Below are 20,753 nucleotides of genomic sequence, written 5' to 3'. Positions count from 1 at the left end.
TCCAGTGATGGAATCCCTACAGGTCAACACTGCACACAGCATTAACGCGCCATTACCTTGGAGGCCAGTCTTTTCTTCTCAGCCTCCTCCGTGCGTTCGCTCTGTGTTGGAGGACCCTCCAAGGTGCCACGTTCCAGACTTAATCGGTTTATCTCACTGTCCATCCTCATACTCTGGGTGAATTGCTAGAACAGAACAATTGCTCTTAAGCCTGGGGTCAGATGTCACAAAGGGCGCAAACTGCACTTGGCTGTCTCTTTTAACAAAGTAAGAGATGACACAACCTTGAGATCGATTCAAACATGACTAGTACTGAGGGAGCACACTGTTCAGTGAAATACAGAACGGACATTGATTTGTACCTGAGAAAATCCTGTTTCTCCTCAGTAAACACTTAAAGCACAGTATATGCAGAACCATGGTCTCACTTTCGTTTATAAACACACTGAGACCTCAAGAATGGCACAGGAATAGTTTTAAGCGTTAACAGTAAATTGAATATAGTGATTTATATAGGTAGCGGTCTGAGTGAATGACCTCGACGTCCGTAACGTCACAGGAGGAAGTCTATCGGCCTCATCGCCATTTCCGCTATACTAAAAAACAGAGCTGACTGCAACTCTGATCCTCCATTTTGAGCTAATTTATCGCCATGCCACGTAGATGTGTTGTTGGCCAGTGCAGCACCACGACAGAAGGTGGATTTATGTTCCATTCATGGCCCAAGAATGTTCAAACTGCAAAGATTTGGACGTGTTTTGCGGGAAGTTCACGGGCACATTGGGCAGCTATGAAGTGGTCTTTCCTCTGCTGAAGACCACTTCATACATTTTACTGAAGACTCGTACGAGACCTCTGATCTGTTGAGGAGTGTTGGCTATAAGCCTGTATTGAAAGAGGGTGCAGTACCAACAATTAAAAGAAAAGAAAACTACAAGAAAAGGAAAATATTTATGTATTTTATTTATTTAAAAGGAAAGTGAGTTCAGTTGCACCAGTCCTCCGGGAGTGAGCTGAGGGTTGTTGGTAAAACCCGGGATGGAACGGGACGGGACATATCGCTCGGGCAGTGACCTCCCCGCAGTTGTTGCTAAAACCGGTGACATCCCGTTCCGTCTCGGGTTTTAGTAATTGCCTGAGCCCAGCAGTAATGGCGGAGTACACAGTATGAAGAAAACAGTGAATGGACCAGCCATCTTATTTCTAAACTGGATATCGCTGCCATCTCACCCTTATGTGGAAGAAGCGAATGAACGGAGAACTGAAAGTCAGACTGTTTCAAAAACAATCGGCCACAAGATCGACCTTTAAAGGTCACAGGCAATGGTTGGAGGTGAAACGTAGAATATTAACTTTATTGTCTAGAAGAACAACCCAAAAAGCGAAATCAATCTTCCGAGTGTCTAATTTGCACCCTAAAATTGAATAAAACTTAAAATATACTGTTTTGCCCAATTTCCGAAGGTTTGTTTACATCTCACTTATGCGCACTTTCACTGCCAGGGGACCATCGTTGTGACGTCATTCAAGCCAAACAGACCGGGAGCAGTTCTATGTTTACTTGCGAACCGAGCACACGTGTACAGACTTTGGTTGTGAGAGGTTGTGTAAAATGTCTGAAAGCGATGGCGATTTTGAAGCAGGAAGTCTCCAAATTGAATATCGAGAGGTGAAACTGTATATGTATGAACCTATGGCCATTGCAAAGCAATCGGTGAATGTGGCTCACTGGTTTGACCATGCGGCCTTGGAATCGGACAGCGACTCGACCGACTCTGATCGCGGTGATGCCGGACCTCAATAAGACTCGCGCCCAAACGATTTATCCTGGTAATTATGATAAATTCTTACTTTTGTCGTAATACTAAATAAGAGCCCTTTTGAAGAATAATTAAACCGCCCTCCGTAGTGGATACAGGTAACGATTACTTGACAGTGCGCCGGTAGGCCACATTAGCCTGCCATCCGCAGCATTATACTATTTTTATAGCCGACTCTAAGCGAGGAAATATCCCTTTGTCTCATTTCCACAATGATTGTACAGGATCCCTCAGGATTCTTGACTTGTCAATTGCAAGCAAAGGTAAAAATGTTTACCTCCAATCTTCTCCTTTTTGCTTGAGCATTGCTGCTCCATTTCTTCTTTGACCGCTTGATTTTGTTTCACGCGCACAATCCACTCTTTCCGCCTCTTCTCCTCTATCGGAAAAAGCCAACCCTCTGGCTTCACGCGCACAATCCACTCGCTCCGCCTCTTCTCCTCTTCCGGAAAAAGCCAACCTACTCGCTCCGCCTCTTCTCCTCTTCCAGAAAAAGCCAATCCACTCTCTCTGCCTCTTCTCCTCTTCCGGAAAAAGCCAACCCACTCGCTCCGCCTCTTCTCCTCTTCCGGAAAAAGCCAACCTACTCGCTCCGCCTCTTCTCCTCTTCCAGAAAAAGCCAATCCACTCTCTCTGCCTCTTCTCCTCTCTCAGTAAAAGGTAAAAACTTCTTCCTGAACCGGTCCCATTGTTACAGTTCACTGCACAACAATAAGACCTGGGCTTTTCTTTGGAAATTCACGAACGCACGTCCGCACTCAAGCCGAACGGCAATGCAAGTAAATGGAAGTGGACTCAACTCAAGCGGTTTGTTTGTCTTGAATGATGTCATGTGCCGAGTGGTCACGAAAATCGCAGAACAGAAATTCGCCGCGATCCGCGCTAACTTATTTTAATTATTACTTATTAACAATACTTCTTGGAACCAGAAGAAAATTACAGAAGGTTTAACATATAAAGTTTCAAATGTGCATAAATTGAAAACCGTTGCCTATGATCTTTAAGAAGCGAGAACACAGACGGGTAAGCTCCGACTCGCATTTGGATTAAAAAAAACAAACAAAAAACAGCACGTTGTTTACCTGCATTTAGATTAATACATGTAACTTGTATTGTGACCGGTATAAGATTATTTAATTTGTTTCAGAATGTGATTGTCTCAGTTCATCTGATTATTTAATTAGCCTTTTACGTTTTATCAGTGAAAATGCATGCATGTACATGTATGTTGCATAAGTTATAACACCCATCCTGTTTTAATGAGAGTCAACCCACAATCAATGAAGTCAAATCAGTCTTAGTTGAGCAAGTCGGTGACGGTATTTCTTACTTTCACTATAAATGTTTATTTATATGACTTTGGTCTATAGCTGTAAAAGGCCTCGGCCTTAAAACCGGTTCATGCTGTGACGTGTCACACTCAGGGCTGGCTGGCTCAGTGGGGCAGCTCGAATCCCAACTTTGCGGTCGATTTTAGCTCTCAAAAATATATATATATTTTTATTCCCATTTATGCAGCGTACAAGAGTCAAGGATATATTATCCACTCAGAAATTTATTTAAAAATAAAGATTCTGCGTATCTCCTTTAAACAGTAACTCTTTACATTAACACATTCACTGACATGAATAAGCCATATCAAGCAGCTAACAATTTATAAATTAATTTTAAGAATAAACAAAATAATCAATACCTGAATAAACCAATATTCACACCACCAATAAGAAAATTTAATGACCAATATGAAAAACCTCTTAAGAAACATGTTTCCTGTTGTTAAGTCGCAAATTTCAGGACTGAACCTAAGGTTATCAACATTTAGGAACATGCCGTAATTCAATTTTAGATAATTTATATGGACTTGTCTTGAGTCAAGGATTGAATAAGCATTAAAATCAGTTTGTTTGTATTCAGTTACTTTAAAATGACTTACGATTTATTAAGGCTTATGGTTAGTTGAGGGAGCCTTAATGTAAACTCACTTAAATAAATGTTCCTCACTTAAGGACAGTACCTTCAAAGGTAAATCTTCAGTTTAACAGGTATTTAGTCAACCAAGAATGCTACCAGAGAGATTAGTATACTTAGAGGGGACAACAAAGATAAGTCACTTAACACAAAGATGAACGCCACGATTATAAAAGAACACAGACCCTCGCATTAAACTGTTATGACGGCTTCACAATCCTGACTAATTCATCCTGAAACTGTTACTACACACCTGCATGCAGTTGGTGTACATGACGCACACGGACATGAGCTTGGAAAAAATCCTCAGCAGTTCAGGGTTGGTCAGCATGCAGTCTTTCAGACAGTTATCCAAGAAACTGGTGTGATGGCAAAGAACATCATCGATATTGGATGCCTGTAAAGGGAAAGAAAGGGAGATGAATAGGGTCATTCCATGTCAATTCACACAAATGCCCAAAACCTCCCCAGTGACACCGCTTCAATTTGCCTTATTTTTATTTTCTTAGTGCCTTATGATGTCAAATGAAAAAATCCAAAATTTTAGCTTCCTAGGTCGAACGTTTTTTGAGTTATGGCCCTTCAAAGTTTGGGTGCCACGCCCACTTTTGGGGTCAGGGAATTGCGCACTTAACTTGCAAGCATTTTTGGAGGCCCATATCTTTTGTTCTAAGGGGGATATAGACCTGTAAATTGCTATATTTATGTATTCTGGCCCTGTCTATCAGATTCTGCACCTAAAAATAGCACAAGTTTACTAACTTTATAGATATTAACCCCTTAAAAGTGGATTTTTAATGACAATTTTTTTGACATTTTGGGGGTCCATATCTTGGAAAGTTTTTATGTTGATGAGGTTTCAACTGATTTATCATCATATTTGGGAACTCTACTGTGTACTTAGAGAGTTTCAGGGCACTCAGAGGTTTGGTGGGGGTACAGGAGGGCCCCAAATATGGCTTCGGGACAAAATTACCATTTGGTATGCCCTACTTCAGGCCATTAGTTGGTTATGTGGGCACATGATGACTGGAATAAGCCTTTAACCCTATCAACAGACACCTTTTATCAAACTTTTAAGCCAATAAAAACTTTGATTATCCAACTCCTTCAATATAAACTAAGCATTTGTATATGGTACTATTTTTGCATATTTTCTGAAAAATCCTAAGTCCGGAAAGTAGGTCAACTGTTGTTTTGACTGCCTATTCATGTTTAAGGTAGTAAAAGCACACCCATATAGTGATTTTAATCTATGGGAAGATTATTTATACCCAATACCCCATTAGTTATATTGACAATTACAAGGGATAAACCCTTTCCCGGCTGTTTCACGATGCTGGTTTTTTTTTTTTTTTTTACATTTGACACCTTTCCCTGTATCCAACCAAACTCTGACCACTATACACTTAATAGTTAAATGCATCTTTCAAACAGGAAAGGGAAAGATGCAAACAAGGGGATGATCCCAAGAAAAACATCCTGGTTGCTTTACTACATTTGCTCTGACATTCAATCTGGAAGTTAAACCTAGACTCATCAGGCTTTTTTTTTTTCAAGAAAAGGGGAAGGGGTCCCTAGCCACTCATGTGGGGAAAATTAGCATATTACTAATTGATATGCTAATTTTCCCCACATGAGTGGCTAGGGGCCCCTTCCCCTTTTCTTGAAAAAAAAAAACAAAAAACCCTGATGAGTCTTGGTTTAACTTCCAGATCGGATGTCAGAACAAATGTAGTAAAGCAATCAGGATGTTTTTCTTGGGATCATCCCCTTGTTTGCATCTTTCCCTTTCCTGTTTGAAAGATGCATTTAACTATTAAGTGTATAGTGGTCAGAGTTTGGTTGGATACAGGGAAAGGTGTCAAATGTAAAAAAAACAGCATCGTGAAACAGCCGGGAAAGGGTTTATCCCTTGTAATTGTCAATATAACTAATGGGGTATTGGGTATAAATAATCTTCCCATAGATTAAAATCACTATATGGGTGTGCTTTTACTACCTTAAACATGAATAGGCAGTCAAAACAACAGTTGACCTACTTTCCGGACTTAGGATTTTTCAGAAAATATGCAAAAAATAGTACCATATACAAATGCTTAGTTTATATTGAAGGAGTTGGATAATCAAAGTTTTTATTGGCTTAAAAGTTTGATAAAAGGTGTCTGTTGATAGGGTTAAAGGCTCATTCCAGTCATCATGTGCCCACATGGCCAACTAATGGCCTGAAGTAGGGTGTACCAAACAGTAATTTTGTCCCGAAGCCATATTTGGGGCCCTCCTGTACCCCCACCAAACCTCTGAGTGCCCTGAAACTCTCTAAGTACATAGTAGAGTTCCCAAATATGATAAATCAGTTTAAACCCTATCAACACAAAAACTTCCCAAGATATGGACCCCTGAAATGTCAAAAAAAAAATTTGTCTCATTAAAAAAAAAATCCACTTTTAAGGGGTTAATATCTCTAAAGTTAGTAAACTTGTGCTATTTTTAGGTGCAGAATCAGATAGACAGGGCCAGAATACATAGATATAGCAATTTACAGGTCTATATTCCCCTTAGAACAAAAGATATGGGCCTCCAAAAATGCTTGCAAATTAAGTGTACAATTCCCGGACCCCAAAAGTGGGCGTGGCACCCAAACATTGAAGGGCCAAAATTCAAAAACCGTTCCAGCTAGGAAGCTAAAATTTTGGATTCTTTCTTTTGACATCATAAGGCACTAATAAAATAAATATCAGGCAAATTGAAGAGGTGTCACCGGGGAGGGTGTGTGAATTGACATGGAATGACCCAATACCTTTTGCCTTTCAGTTATCTACCAGAACAATATTAGAGGATAAATAAAGTCAGTAAATGTTCACAATGTTCCTGTAATAGAGAAAATGAATGAACTGTCTTCTTGTCACCGATTTCAGGTTGTTCTCCATGATGTGCCATGTGGGCTCCATGACCTCAAACATCATGTAGTACTGGATGTTCTGTACAAAGTTTAGCATGCGCTGCCTGAGAGCAAATGCACCAGCAAACCTAGAGTTAGAAGAGAGGAAAAGACATTCAGATAAAACAAGCAAACACACACGCAAACACACACACACACACACAAAATGTAATAAGCTGTATACTTTATTAAACATTTAAAAATTCTAAATTTATTGTGCATTTGGAATGCACGTCCTTTTTTATCTTTTAAAAAAAATTACATAAACAGCTATTCCACAGGGCGGCACGGTGATGTAGTGGTTAGCACTGTCGCCTCACAGCAAGAAGGTCCTGGGTTCGAGCCCCATGGCCGGCGAGGGCCTTTCTGTGCGGAGTTTGCATGTTCTCCCCGTGTCCGCGTGGGTTTCCTCCGGGTGCTCCGGTTTCCCCCACAGTCCAAAGACATGCAGGTTAGGCTAACTGGTGACTCTAAATTGAGCGTAGGTGTGAGTGTGAGTGTGAATGGTTGTCTGTGTCTATGTGTCAGCCCTGTGATGACCTGGCGACTTGTCCAGGGTGTACCCCGCCTTTCGCCCGCAGTCAGCTGGGATAGGCTCCAGCTTGCCTGCGACCCTGTGGAAGGATAAAGCGGCTACAGATAATGAGATGAGATATTCCACAAAATTGAGTTGTACATGAGCTGATAGCAGACAAGGCACGTAACGCCGAATTGGCTAAAAGCCATGTACGACGAGACTGAATGGGATAACTGCTTTATTCTAGCAACATTCACTGGACTTTTAGAAAAAGAGCATTTTTATTTTTTGCAAATTCGATGAATAAAAACTTTATACAAAACATCTGACAAAATTACTTCCGTTTAGAATGTAAACGGACCGGCGAAATGGCAGGAGCAATTTGTGAAAAATGCGATAATTCTTGAAAAAAAAAAAAGATATGTTCTTCCCATCAAATACTTTTATTCCATATTTTGTTGCTTTTTGTGTATTTTGTTTTCAAGCCGAGTTTTTATTCCGTCCTCAGTTGGTTCAGCAACATGCCTAACCGTTTTTTTTCTCTACTCACAGTATAAGAGAGCCAATCAGAGCGCACGATTGCTCATACCCAGTGAATGTGGATAGAATTAAAACAACAACAACAACAACAAAAAAAACTCTCTCACACACACACACTATTCATTGTGGGCAAATAAGCTGCACTGCTGAGTCAATGCCTGGCCTTGACTGGCCACTAACTGCACCCAGTGTCCAGCCTGGACACTTCTGCTGTCCAACACAACATTTTCCAGTCTTGATGCTTGTAATAGCAAAAAACAGTCAGCGAGTTTTAATCTCACCATTTAGCAGAGTGTAGGGAGTACTGCTTGGCCGACTTGTTGCTAATCCAAACATTGCAGAGCAGCCGCTCGACATGCTTGCAATAAAACATATGTCTGAAGAGCATCTGATATCTTGTCAATGCTTTCCTGCAAGAACAAACAGTGCTGACTTCTTCCCATAACCAAATGCCATAACACTGCACGTCACACATCATAAAGCTGTTTACCGGTTGATTATAAGCGACAGCGGCCATTTGACAATGTAGTCGAAAGAGAAAGCCTCGAGGCCACTGAGGGCCACGTCGGTGGGGTCAGCGTTGATGATGGCTTTTTCCTGTTTGGTCTCTATGGCCAAGACGCGCAGTAGTTGAGTAATGACATCATGGGGCATAAGATCAATCTGGAAAACAACAGGAACCACATGAACATTTTAATCTATTATTACTCCGTACGGTTACGAACACGGCCTATTAACCTGACAGTTTGTTAATTTCACACGCTGTTTCCATGGTATATAAAAACCCTGCGGTCATGTTGATGCCCAATTGTTAATGCTATTGTGAGGAATATTAAATTACTTAAATTGGGTTTGGGCAAAGCTTTAAGCATTGATAAATATCCTTAAATAACAGACCTTTAGATCATCTTTGAAGGGGTCGGTGTTGGCTGTGCTTGTTCTCAGAGCCAGCTCCAGCAGTGCCTCCAAGCGAGATGGGATGATGTCATCAACAGGTTTCTTCAGCTCTTCTTCAGTGAGGTCCATGAAGTGCACAAAGAAGTCTCCCTTGTCCATCAAAAAGTAGTGCTTGATGGACCTAACACACACGATTACTGATTTAGTAAATTTGCCCAGCATCATAACAGCACAGTAGAGCTACAGGGTCATATTTTTATAGTGATATAAATTTTTTTAGCTTGGTCAGTTTAATAAACTATTGACTTCAATACTGCTGAGCTTACAATTAGCTAATTCGCTAACACTTAAAGCTAGACTGCCTTTCAGATTTTTAAAGTGTAGGTCATAAAAAGAATTTTCCCTGACACCCAATTATTTTTGTTTAGTGGACCGAAAGCTACTGAATTCGAATCACAGATTTCCAATTTTATTAGTTAAAAAAAAAAAAAAAAAGAACAATTAATGACTTTAGGGCCACGTGGCCCTAAATTCTCCACTATTTTTTCCTGCTTCACCATGACCCAATTCAAGATACTACGTCATGCATCGCGTGGTGGGCTTTCCTCGTTTGCGCAAGGCATTGTGGGGTCCAAATTTGGAACAGGAGCGAAAAATGGAGGACGTGAATGAAACGTTAAAGACCGACTACAGTAACGGAAAGCGAGAAGAAAAGACATTATGTTGTAAAGGAAAGGAAATGCAGAACCAAACTAATAAATATTGGCACTCAGCAAACACCTTGGTGTGATCAGCTGTTCGTTTAGCGATAGAATGATGCAACTGTCAGTGCACGGTCAAGGTAAACCTGTAGATGGCAGTAATGCAACACTGGATGCCAGCTGCCGTAAAACCCAAAAGATGAAGAAAAAGACGACGATGAAGGTAAGCATGCGCTTGCGCATACAGACTTCCTCTGTCTGCTTGACTGCGCAAAGCGAGCGATTTCATGCACATTATTTGCTAGGGGAATCCCCTCAAATTAAATAACTTCCCAGCCACAGAATGGCCTGGGTTTTTTTTTAAGCTATTACAGAAATAAACATATATCACAATGACCAAATTTCAGAAGGTACCAAATTTCACTGATTTTATGAAATCGAAAGGCCGTCTAGTTTTAAGGAATAAATCATGACTGAGCATGCTTTTATATAACAAAATATTCAAAAAACCAATGTGTTAGCGTCCTGGAGTTGATCATTTTCCAATAAACAGAAGCCATGTAGTGTTTTACTTCTCTTATACCACAGCAATTCAGAAATGATTAAATAACTAAAATCATTTCTGTCTCATTTTGGTAAGATGTATTTGGTTTTCTTAAACTGGCCAGTGTTCACAGCATAACCATCTGATTTTTTTGGTCCACACTGAAACATGATTTACTTTATATGAGCTTCAACACGCAGGACGTTTACCTCAGCCGTGACACCAGCTCCTTCTCCTCCATAAGAAAGTCCAAGAGAACCTTACTGGCATAGTTGTAGGCTTTTTCAATTTGTTCCACATACGCTCTCTCTTTTAAAGTGTAGAGAACCTCCTTTGCGTCTGGACAGGTCACGTCTTGCCCACACTCCCTCACAACGTTCAAGTATTTCCCTGAGAGACGAGACGTGACAAATCATCATATTTATAAAGAGCAGATCTACAACATCTCAGCTATGTCTTGTGTAATTTAACGCAACAGTGACATCAATCTCACCTGTACTTAGTATTTTATCGGCCATTTTTTGAAGGAAAGAGGGGATTTTGTGCTGCACAATGGTGTATCTCTGATCCCAGTATTTGTCATTATAGTCCTCCTGGATCTTCTCTTTCTGAAGTTCGTGCTCCTCAACCATGAACTCCCTTTCAAAACAATATATCTGATTTAATAATCAAATGCCTATGCTATTAGAGACTTCCCATAGAGGAAATAAAAAATAATCCAAATGAAACTGAAACAGCTGCGCAGTAAGACCAGCAATACTGGATCTAAAACCACTAAAGTAATTCATGTTGGCTGCTGTTTTTAAATTTCTGTACCCGTATGGATCCTTAATGATTCCCCGATAGATCCATTTCTCCAGCATCTCAAAGTATGGGACACTGGCTGCTTTAGTGAGATAGAGGCACAGCTCTTGGGCTTGGCTGTCACCAGTGTAGTTGAAGGTGCGGTCATGGAGCAGACTTAATGTTGAGCCACCCATGCAGTCTCCTTTGTCCACTGAAGTGGCTGCACAAAAACAGGACAAGAGAAGTAGCTCTTAGGGCTCGGTCCCACAACACTGATAACTACAACTCTGACTATACCTATGCCTGAATTTAGTTTCAGTCTGGAGCAGTCACACCACAACTATAATCCTGACTATATAATATCGCTTGGTCCTGCCACTCACGTAAATAAATGCATGCAACTTAGGAAGAGTCATGGAAGTTTTTTCCAAGTAGTAGCACATTATTCCGGGTCATACTGTACAGCTTGGACTTCAAAACAACCCGTGCACACACTCCGGTGGTTGATGTAATACGGATAGGTCACAAACTACAGAAATGTAATAAAAAAAGGATCCACAATACGGAGTGGCTATGAATTTTAATACGGTTGCATCACGGATGCTAATAATTTACGGATTGGTCACGGACGCTTCAGTACATTATAGGTTGGTTTCCGATTTCATACGGATGACGCGTCACAGGTGATAAATTAAGAAGAGGTCTAAAACAATTAAATGATTGGACTGCTTAAGTTCATAATTAAAAGATCTTACCTGCATTTATATGTTTATTAATTTACTATTGATGATATTTCATGGAAAATCACATATCCGTGAGTAAAAGAGCTGTACTTTGTATTATAGTTTTTATTTTCCGTGAATCTATGATGCAACAAGGATGTACAAAGATGCCCGAGAAAAATAGCACGTGCTCAGACAATGTGACGTAAACAATTACCTGATTGGTCAGATGTTTTATTGGATCAGGTCCAGGCCTGGAAAAAAAAATGGCTCCAGAAGCAATCTCACCGATACGGATAAACCCAGGCCTGGGCTATAGGTATCGTTATCGGTCTGGTGTGAGCACCAGCCACATAAACTGCAGGGTAGAGGTCTGCGCAGGACAGAATTTTCAGTCCCGCTCCTGCATTGTGCAGTCCCGCTCCTGCCCGCTCCCACAAAGAATTATGATTTTCAGTCCCGCTCCCGCCTGCAAATCCCGCATGATGCAGACGTTTGCGTTATTTCTCACGAATGTTCTTGTCATTGGCTTGGGGAATTAAACATGCTGAGCTTAGCTGAGCTCTCCACTGACCGATCCTTCACCTAGTGCACGTAGCGAGGGTGCGCGTTGCCAGGCGGCATGCGCAGCTGAGGCTTTACAGAGATACCCAACACACCTACCAAAATCTACAGTGGATATTAAGAATATTGTACAACTCCGATTCCAAAAAAGTTGGGACAAAGTACAAATTGTAAATAAAAACGGAATGCAATGATGTGGAAGTTTCAAAATTCCATATTTTATTCAGAATAGAACATAGATGACATATCAAATGTTTAAACTGAGAAAATGTATCATTTAAAGAGAAAAATTAGGTGACTTTAAATTTCATGACAACAACACATCTCAAAAAAGTTGGGACAAGGCCATATTTTCCACTGTGAGACATCCCCTTTTCTCTTTACAACAGTCTGTAAACGTCTGGGGACTGAGGAGACAAGTTGCTCAAGTTTAGGGATAGGAATGTTAACCCATTCTTGTCTAATGTAGGATTCTAGTTGCTCAACTGTCTTAGGTCTTTTTTGTCGTATCTTCCGTTTTATGATGCGCCAAATGTTTTCTATGGGTGAAAGATCTGGACTGCAGGCTGGCCAGTTCAGTACCCGGACCCTTCTTCTACGCAGCCATGATGCTGTAATTGATGCAGTATGTGGTTTGGCATTGTCATGTTGGAAAATGCAAGGTCTTCCCTGAAAGAGACGTCGTCTGGATGGGAGCATATGTTGCTCTAGAACCTGGATATACCTTTCAGCATTGATGGTGTCTTTCCAGATGTGTAAGCTGCCCATGCCACACGCACTAATGCAACCCCATACCATCAGAGATGCAGGCTTCTGAACTGAGCGCTGACAACAACTTGGGTTGTCCTTCTCCTCTTTAGTCCGAATGACACGGCGTCCCTGATTTCCATAAAGAACTTCAAATTTTGATTCGTCTGACCACAGAACATTTTTCCACTTTGCCACAGTCCATTTTAAATGAGCCTTGGCCCACAGAAGACGTCTGCATTTCTGGATCATGTTTAGATACGGCTTCTTCTTTGAACTATAGAGTTTTAGCTGGCAACGGCGGATGGCACGGTGAATTGTGTTCACAGATAATGTTCTCTGGAAATATTCCTGAGCCCATTTTGTGATTTCCAATACAGAAGCATGCCTGTATGTGATGCAGTGCCGTCTAAGGGCCCGAAGATCACGGGCACCCAGTATGGTTTTCCAGCCTTGACCCTTACGCACAGAGATTCTTCCAGATTCTCTGAATCTTTTTACTGATATTATGCACCGTAGATGATGATATGTTCAAACTCTTTGCAATTTTACACTGTCGAACTCCTTTCTGATATTGCTCCACTATTTGTCGGCACAGAATTAGGGGGATTGGTGATCCTCTTCCCATCTTTACTTCTGAGAGCCGCTGCCACTCAAAGATGCTCTTTTTATACCCAGTCATGTTAATGACCTATTGCCAATTGACCTAATGAGTTGCAATTTGGTCCTCCAGCTGTTCCTTTTTTTGTACCTTTAACTTTTCCAGCCTCTTATTGCCCCGTCCCAACTTTTTTGAGATGTGTTGCTGTCATGAAATTTCAAATGAGCCAATATTTGGCATGAAGTTTCAAAATGTCTCACTTTCGGCATTTGATATGTTGTCTATGTTCTATTGTGAATACAATATCAGTTTGAGATTTGTAAATTATTGCATTCCGTTTTTATTTACAATTTGTACTTTGTCCCAACTTTTTTGGAATCGGGGTTGTACATTGCACATAGCTTATATGTCACTCCTCACATTTACATTCTAGGAAATACAAGTAGGCCTATAAGAAATTAATATACTTTAAAGACACAGCGTGATATGTTGCATGTCAGAACCTTTTGGCACTTATCACAACAAGCAAAGGGCAGCTGATTTCCCTCTGCGTCGTACACGAGTGAGAACGACTTCCAAATGTCTGATTTCAGGACTCTTGACTTTTTAACGCTATATGTCCCTCTTTTTAAAGCAGCACTTACTTCTGAAGCACTGTGAGCTTCACTAGAGGAGCTCTGCTCTTCTGCCATGATCGGAGATCTCAAACACGGACGAGCGGAAAGGAATCGGAAACGTACGCGAGATTAGACCACATCCGCAAATTTAGGCATCTTAAAATGTTTTTATTAATGCCAAATAAAATATCCAGCACAAATTATATATGATAGACATGAATTAATAATTTATAAATTTTATTTTAAACACGTTTTTAGTTAGCGGGACTGCAGCTTATCACCTCTCCCGCCCGCTCCCGCATTGTGCACTCCCCCTGCCGCCCGCAATGAGCTTTCAAAATTTGTCCCGCGCCGCACTGCTTTGCGTTGGGTCCCGCGGGACTCCCGCGGGAGTGCAGGGCTCTACTGCAGGGGACTGATTTATTTATAGTGATCATTATAGTTGTAGTTATAGGTATTGTGGGACCTGGCCTTTAGCTGACTCTCTGGATATATTACACACATCAATATACACACAAGCATTATACGGTCCAGTATTATATACTGATGGTCTAATGCATACAAGCTTTTAGCTTCAAAGCTAATGTAGGCAGTCAGCTACATGATTACTAAATGTGTTGGACCTGGGCATTTGCAAATAAGAGGTCATACTATATTCAGCATTATAATAACAGACACTTGAAAATATTGCTACCTCCTCCTAATACCACAAGAAGACAGAAGATGACAATACCATAATTATTTTCATCAGACAGTAGTTCTAATTAAAGTTTAAAAACAACATGAATGATAAAACCGCCGTCCAAAAAACACAATAGCCGATTTTATTAGACTTGGCTTCAGATTTCAGAAAAACTTTCAGTAAAATGCTGAAAGCGTTACACACTAGAATGACTCAGTGCAATCACATCTTTACCGACAGAGGCCAGAACTTCGATGGTGCGCATGGTGGGCTGGATGTAGAACCAGAGCTTCTGTAGGGACAGCATGCCCTGCCTGTGAAGATGCTCTAGCTGGGTCACCAAGATGAGATACTCCTTCATGAGTGTCCTCATGGCAGCAGTGAGCGCATGGTTCACCTGACCATACTCAAAGGAACACTTCTCCTCTGTGAAGCTACAGAGCCATCCAAAGCATCAACTCCAATACAAAGCAAATCAAAACTGCTGCAGAGTTCAAATAATAGTTATAATAAGAGCTTAAAAAATAGAGAATTGAATATTATGAACTTGCACGTACTTCCAAAACCTCAATGAATCAGACTGATAATTTCACTAACCGGGTGACAGTGGAGTAACAGGATGCCACTGGTAATATCCGGTTCACAAGCTCCTTAATGGACATGTCCAGAGAAGGATCTACTATAAACGTGCGACTCTGTCTGCCGAGCACAGGCTGTGCCGCGATGTCTCTCCCGTCCACACCGATCAGCACATACAGCAGGTCCTCAACCAGAGCTTGCTCCTGCATGGTCAGTGGCATCGTACCTGAAAACACACAGTAAGACACAACACATTTTCCACATAACTTGTGCACTTCCACTTTAATATCACACAGTAAGTAAAAACAATGCAACAGCTCTGCAGCTAAGGCTATGAGAGCCAGTGGCTGGAAGGTTGCAAGTTTAAAGCTTAGGAATGAGAAAGAATAAAACATTTGTTCTGTACGGTGTTTATTACGGTGTATATGCTTTCTGCTAACTGATAAATATCGTCATCTTTACATGTTTTAAACTTTACTTAACTTTTACAGTCTCTGCATGTTTTAAACTTTACTTAACTTTTATTCTATTTTATTCTGCTGTTTTTTTACTGAATTTTTACTTCATTTTATCATTTTATTTCTACTATTGTTTAATTCTTATTTTTTTCTCTCTTCTTCCCCATTTATTTTATGTAATTTTATTTTCTATTGTTTACTGTTTTGCTTTTACCTCTGTAAAGCACAGTGAACTGCCACCGTGTATGAAATGCGCTATAGAGGGTTCCCGCATGACGTCACCGCGCCGCGAGATTTCGGTAGTCGCCATATTGGAAGACCAAGTACACATCTATGCAAGTACATACATACATAAAACAAACTACACCTGAAATGTAGCCAGGGCCGGTTCTACCCTAATCTGGACCCGGGTGCAACATTGAGCAACCTCCCCCCCAAAAAAAAACAAAACACACCAGTCTAAATCAGGACAACCAGTATTCGAACTATGGGGGTACTCGGGGGATCCGAGATCCCCTGAAACAGACATGAGATCCCTTGAAAACATGATTTGGGAAATGTTGGGGGGTCTCTAAAATATTGGCAAAATGATGTTTATTGACATAGCAATCGTGTGTAACGGGAAGCATTTGCATATCCGAAGTGTTGTGTTTACATCAAAGATAAAATAAACCGATATGACAACGACTGCTGCTGCCAGGTTGGTTGTTGAGTAGCCTGACTGTTTTTTTTGTTCTTGCGTGTGGTATCATTGTTGACACGAGGTTGTTTTTTGAACATGCCAATGCGGACACGATTTCCCCCGATGAGTTATGACTTCAGACGCGATGCGTGTGTGGAGTCCGTGTGATATGTGCGCAAGATAGGCTTCTCGTGTTTGGAGATCCGCGCTCCGAGACAAGCGCAAGCACCCCCCAGGGAAAAAAAGGGACCCCCCCGAAAATATCAGCATAGTTCGAACACTGAGGACAACCATCACATAACTATAAACATTTTAGATCAACTATTTTAACTAAATGGGCTATAATAAATAAGCCTGCAGGCAGCCACGGCGGGCTGCCTCAGAAAAGTAACCATTCAATGACAACTGAAAGCCTGCAGCCACGGCGGGCTGCCTCAGAAAAGTAACCATTTGTCTTACCTTAACTCGTTTTGCTTTTTCTGCCTCCTTTTTTGTATTTTCGACCCTGCGTTTATTTTCTTTCCTTTTCTGAAAACCCGATTTGTGTCCAGACATTTTGTTCTGCTACCAACGAACTAACTCGTCAGGTCTCGTCTCTCGAGTCCGCGATGAAGGGCAACAATTGATACATTTTTACAAACAGCCAATAGGGAGGTTGCAACGTTCAGGCTCTCCTTTGCTCAGAGACACTCAGTAATGCACTTATTCTCTGTCTCCTGGCAGAAAGTTCCTTGGTTTGCTTGTGTCTCAATCACAGCTGGTATTCTGTAGAAAGACTTCTTTTCACCTTTCCCATCAGCTTTGTTGGAACACCCTAACACAGCAGAAAAGTTTACCATTGTAGGTTTATGATGAATCAAGTGCCTCGTGGGTTTAAATTCCGCGCGCTGACGTTATTTCCCCCTAATCACGAGTTTGTTGGTCTTCCAATATGGCGCAGGGTTTCTTTACTTCCGGTTTCCGGTGACGTCAGTGGGAAGGGTCTATATAAATAAACTTGCCTTGCCTATTTTAGACACTGTATTTGGCCACTTTTCTAAGTCACAAGTTTTCCCTAGACCTGTAATATTCATATACAACCCCAAATCAGAAAAAAGTTGGAACAGACAGCCGTTAACAGGAGGAAAAATTTCAAATTAGCAATGAGTCACGTTATTGGTTGCAACTGAAGCAAGAAAAGTTTACATCCAATCACAGTAATGATGCTACCAAATAAAGACCGGTCTTGAAATAAAATCCTGACTCCTTTATGTCCGAGACCGAGACAAGATCGAGTAAAAATGTGGTTGATTCCAAGACCGAGATCTTCAAAAAGTGGTCTTGAGACCAAGACTGGACTCAAGTCCTACCACGGTATGTTAAAATTGAAATTAAAACTGAAAACTATGATTTGTAAATAATCTTTGACCTGTACTGCACTCAAAACAATGCAACGCCACATTATTTGATGTTTTTACCTCATGAACATTATTGTTTTTGTTACTGAAATGTTACACTGAATGTTATTGAAAAAAACATTTCAAATATTTTCTCACACATTTGATGACGAGCTGGAGATGCTCGGCCCATCTTTGCTTCTCAAATGCCCCTTTTCCACCAAAGCAGTTCCAGGGCTAGTTCGGGGCCAGTGCTTAGTTTGGAACCGGGTTTTCTGTTTCCACTGAACAAAGAACTGGCTCTGGGGCCAGAAAAACCGGTTCCAGGCTAGCACCAACTCTTTGCTGGGCCAGAGGAAAGAACCGCTTACGTCAGCGGGGGGGCGGAGTTGTTAAGACCAACAACAATAACAGGACCGCGAAAGATCGCCATTTTTAAGCGACGAGAAGCAGCAGCTGTACAAACGAGAAGTCATCCATTATTATTATTGTTGTTGCTGCTCCTGCTTCTTCAGAGTTGTTTTTGCTTCGATATTCGCGCCAAGGTTTATGCAAATGTAGCGACGCAACTGACGTATACAACGACGTAACTGACGTATACAGCGACGTAATGACGTGGCTCCCCTTAGCACCGCGAGCTATGGAAAAGCAAACTGGTTCTCAGCTGGCTCGCAAGCTGAACGAGTTGTGAACCAGCACCAGCCCCGAACCAGCCCTGGAACTGATTTGGTGGAAAAGGGGTAAAAGACTAGGCCTTTCCTGGATACTGGTTTCGTACCAAATCATGGTTACAATCACAATCCTAACTTTTTTCTCTGCGAGCCTACCACACAGATTTAATACTTGTCATTTTTAGGGCATACCTAACAACCTGTGTTTTCTTTCTCTCCCCCCCCAATCTGTCCCTCTGAGTTACATGTTGATCCTGGGATTGAGATGCTGGCCTCTTCTGCCCCTTGGACCTGCTTGATCCATCCTGGTGCCCTGTGTCTGGTCAGAGTTTTATTGCACTGCTCCTGTGAAGGACGGCCCCATGAGGACAGTTGAGGGTTATACCTGTTAAAACTGTTAATATTATAGTCAGGCTGTCTGTTGTTGCCCAAATGAGGATGGGTTCCCTTTTGAGTCTCGTTCCTCTCGAGGTTTCTTCCTCATGTCGTCTGAGGGAGTTTTTCCTTGCCACCGTCGCCACAGGCTTGCTCATTGGGGATAGATTAGGGATAAAATTAGCTCATGTTTTAAGTCATTCAAATTCTGTAAAGCTGCTTTGCGACAATGTTTATTGTTAAAAGCGCTATACAAATAAACTTGATTTGATTTTTCTGATTTGGTGATGTGTATTACTTCCATGCAAATAATCTAGCTATTTTCTGGTACAGAAACGAGCACTGCCTCAAGGCAAAAGTTGACTCTTCCGTAAAAGCGAACCCATGAGGCACGCATGCAAAATTTCAACCCGGGGGAAGGCCAGTTTAAATGTTTTCATCGTATTCGCAATTCTACAGTTAAAAGAATCAAATTTACATATGAATATTTAAGAATAATAGAATTGAAACTGAGATCGGTGCCGCCCAGTGTGCCTTGTGGCACGGGAAGGACTTTTTATTTTGAGTTAATAGAATGCTTTAAATTTGTCAAACTGCCCCTTTAATAACGCATCTGATTTCTTTGCATTGTATACAGACTCACTTTTGCTGATGGACAGAAGTAAGATTAAGGCACACTGAGCCCATCCTGCTTATAATGTTGAAGCAATAACTGGAAGCATGACCATCAGTGTTCATTTGTGCCCAGCAAAAGATAATGAACGGAGATTAGGCTTGCATCACCTCTGCCGACTGAAACACTGCTGTTGGGAAAAGCTGAAATAATCTAAAATTAGATCTTGTGGTCCTATTGAATGGTAAAGATTCGAATTAAGGATTAGTCGGTCTTGCGCTCATCTTTCTCAGAAGGAGAAAGTATTCTGGTATGTCTTCAAGAAAACAAATGCAGAAAATCTTGCAATGAGTGTTGGATATCAGAATATCTGTACAATCAGACTTTGTAGCCCTGGCTGTAAAACAACGTGGATCCTTCTCCACAGAAAACTTTATGAGGTCACGATACCTACCGATAGCCACGACCGGATCTCCCATTGGTGCAGAGCTAGTGATGAAATCTCCAATCAGTGCAGGTCTGTCATACACCCAGTTTGGGAAGACAGGAATAGGCTGTGTGGGATTCTTCTTGTTGTGTCTATCTCTTAGCAGCTTGCGGGTGACCTCAGCAGACTGCACACAGACAAGCAAACAAGAATATTCAATTTTCATCATCAACTTTACAGCAAGACTAAAAATCACAGTTATAAGCAGTCTGTTGTTTAAAATCACAAAGCAGAACTGAATTATGTTACAGCATGACCAGGGCAAATAATAATTTCTGATTGGCTCGCAGGTGTCCATTATATCCTCATATCAAGGTACCTCTTATGCATACTATATGGCCAAAAGTTTGTGGACACCTGATCATCACACGTATACATTGGGCCTTCTTCAAACTGTTACCAGAAAGTTGGGGTTATAAAGTCATGGTTTGCCAAAGTTCATATGCCCTGACCTCAACTCCAATGAAGACCTTTGGGATGAACTGGAACACCGTATGAACCCCACGTCTAATCTCCTAATATCAGAGCCTGACCTTACTCATGCTCTTGTAGCCAAATCGATAAATCCACACAGCCATGTTCCAAAATCTAGTGGAAAGTCTTCTCAGAAGAATGGAGCTTATTTTAAGAGCAAAGGGAGCATTAAATGTGATGTTCAACAAGCACATATGGGTGCACTGGTCAGGTATCCACAAACTTTTGGCCATATACCCTGGGTCCGAAATCGCTCCCTACTCACTATATAGGGCACAATAGAGTGAGGACGCCATTTTGTAGTGGTGTCCGAAACCTTAGTGAGGATTATTTACACCCTATATAGTACACACAAAGTATCCCACAATGCATCACGAAAAGTAGTGTACAA

General features: G+C 41.2%; 1 protein-coding gene across 3 annotated transcripts in view; it reads right to left on the bottom strand.

The window, feature by feature from the left end:
* Positions 1-20,753, bottom strand: part of tubgcp2 (tubulin gamma complex component 2) — a 40,198-nt gene that overhangs the window by 2,197 nt on the left and 17,248 nt on the right. For all 3 annotated transcript variants that reach the window (XM_060939605.1, XM_060939604.1, XM_060939606.1), the window contains exons 5-16: positions 19,856-20,015; positions 15,245-15,452; positions 14,882-15,081; positions 10,745-10,934; positions 10,422-10,567; positions 10,138-10,318; positions 8,684-8,864; positions 8,277-8,449; positions 8,068-8,196; positions 6,698-6,818; positions 4,042-4,185; positions 57-185 (exon numbers count right to left, since the gene is read on the bottom strand). In XM_060939605.1, coding sequence (XP_060795588.1) covers positions 57-185; positions 4,042-4,185; positions 6,698-6,818; positions 8,068-8,196; positions 8,277-8,449; positions 8,684-8,864; positions 10,138-10,318; positions 10,422-10,567; positions 10,745-10,934; positions 14,882-15,081; positions 15,245-15,452; positions 19,856-20,015 — 1,962 coding nt within the window. The remainder of the gene's footprint in view (positions 1-56; positions 186-4,041; positions 4,186-6,697; positions 6,819-8,067; positions 8,197-8,276; positions 8,450-8,683; positions 8,865-10,137; positions 10,319-10,421; positions 10,568-10,744; positions 10,935-14,881; positions 15,082-15,244; positions 15,453-19,855; positions 20,016-20,753) is intronic.

The sequence above is a fragment of the Neoarius graeffei genome, chromosome 14, assembly GCF_027579695.1.
Source record: "Neoarius graeffei isolate fNeoGra1 chromosome 14, fNeoGra1.pri, whole genome shotgun sequence".
Classification (NCBI taxonomy): Eukaryota; Metazoa; Chordata; class Actinopteri; order Siluriformes; family Ariidae; genus Neoarius; species Neoarius graeffei.
This window is presented reverse-complemented; position numbering and strand designations above follow the sequence as displayed.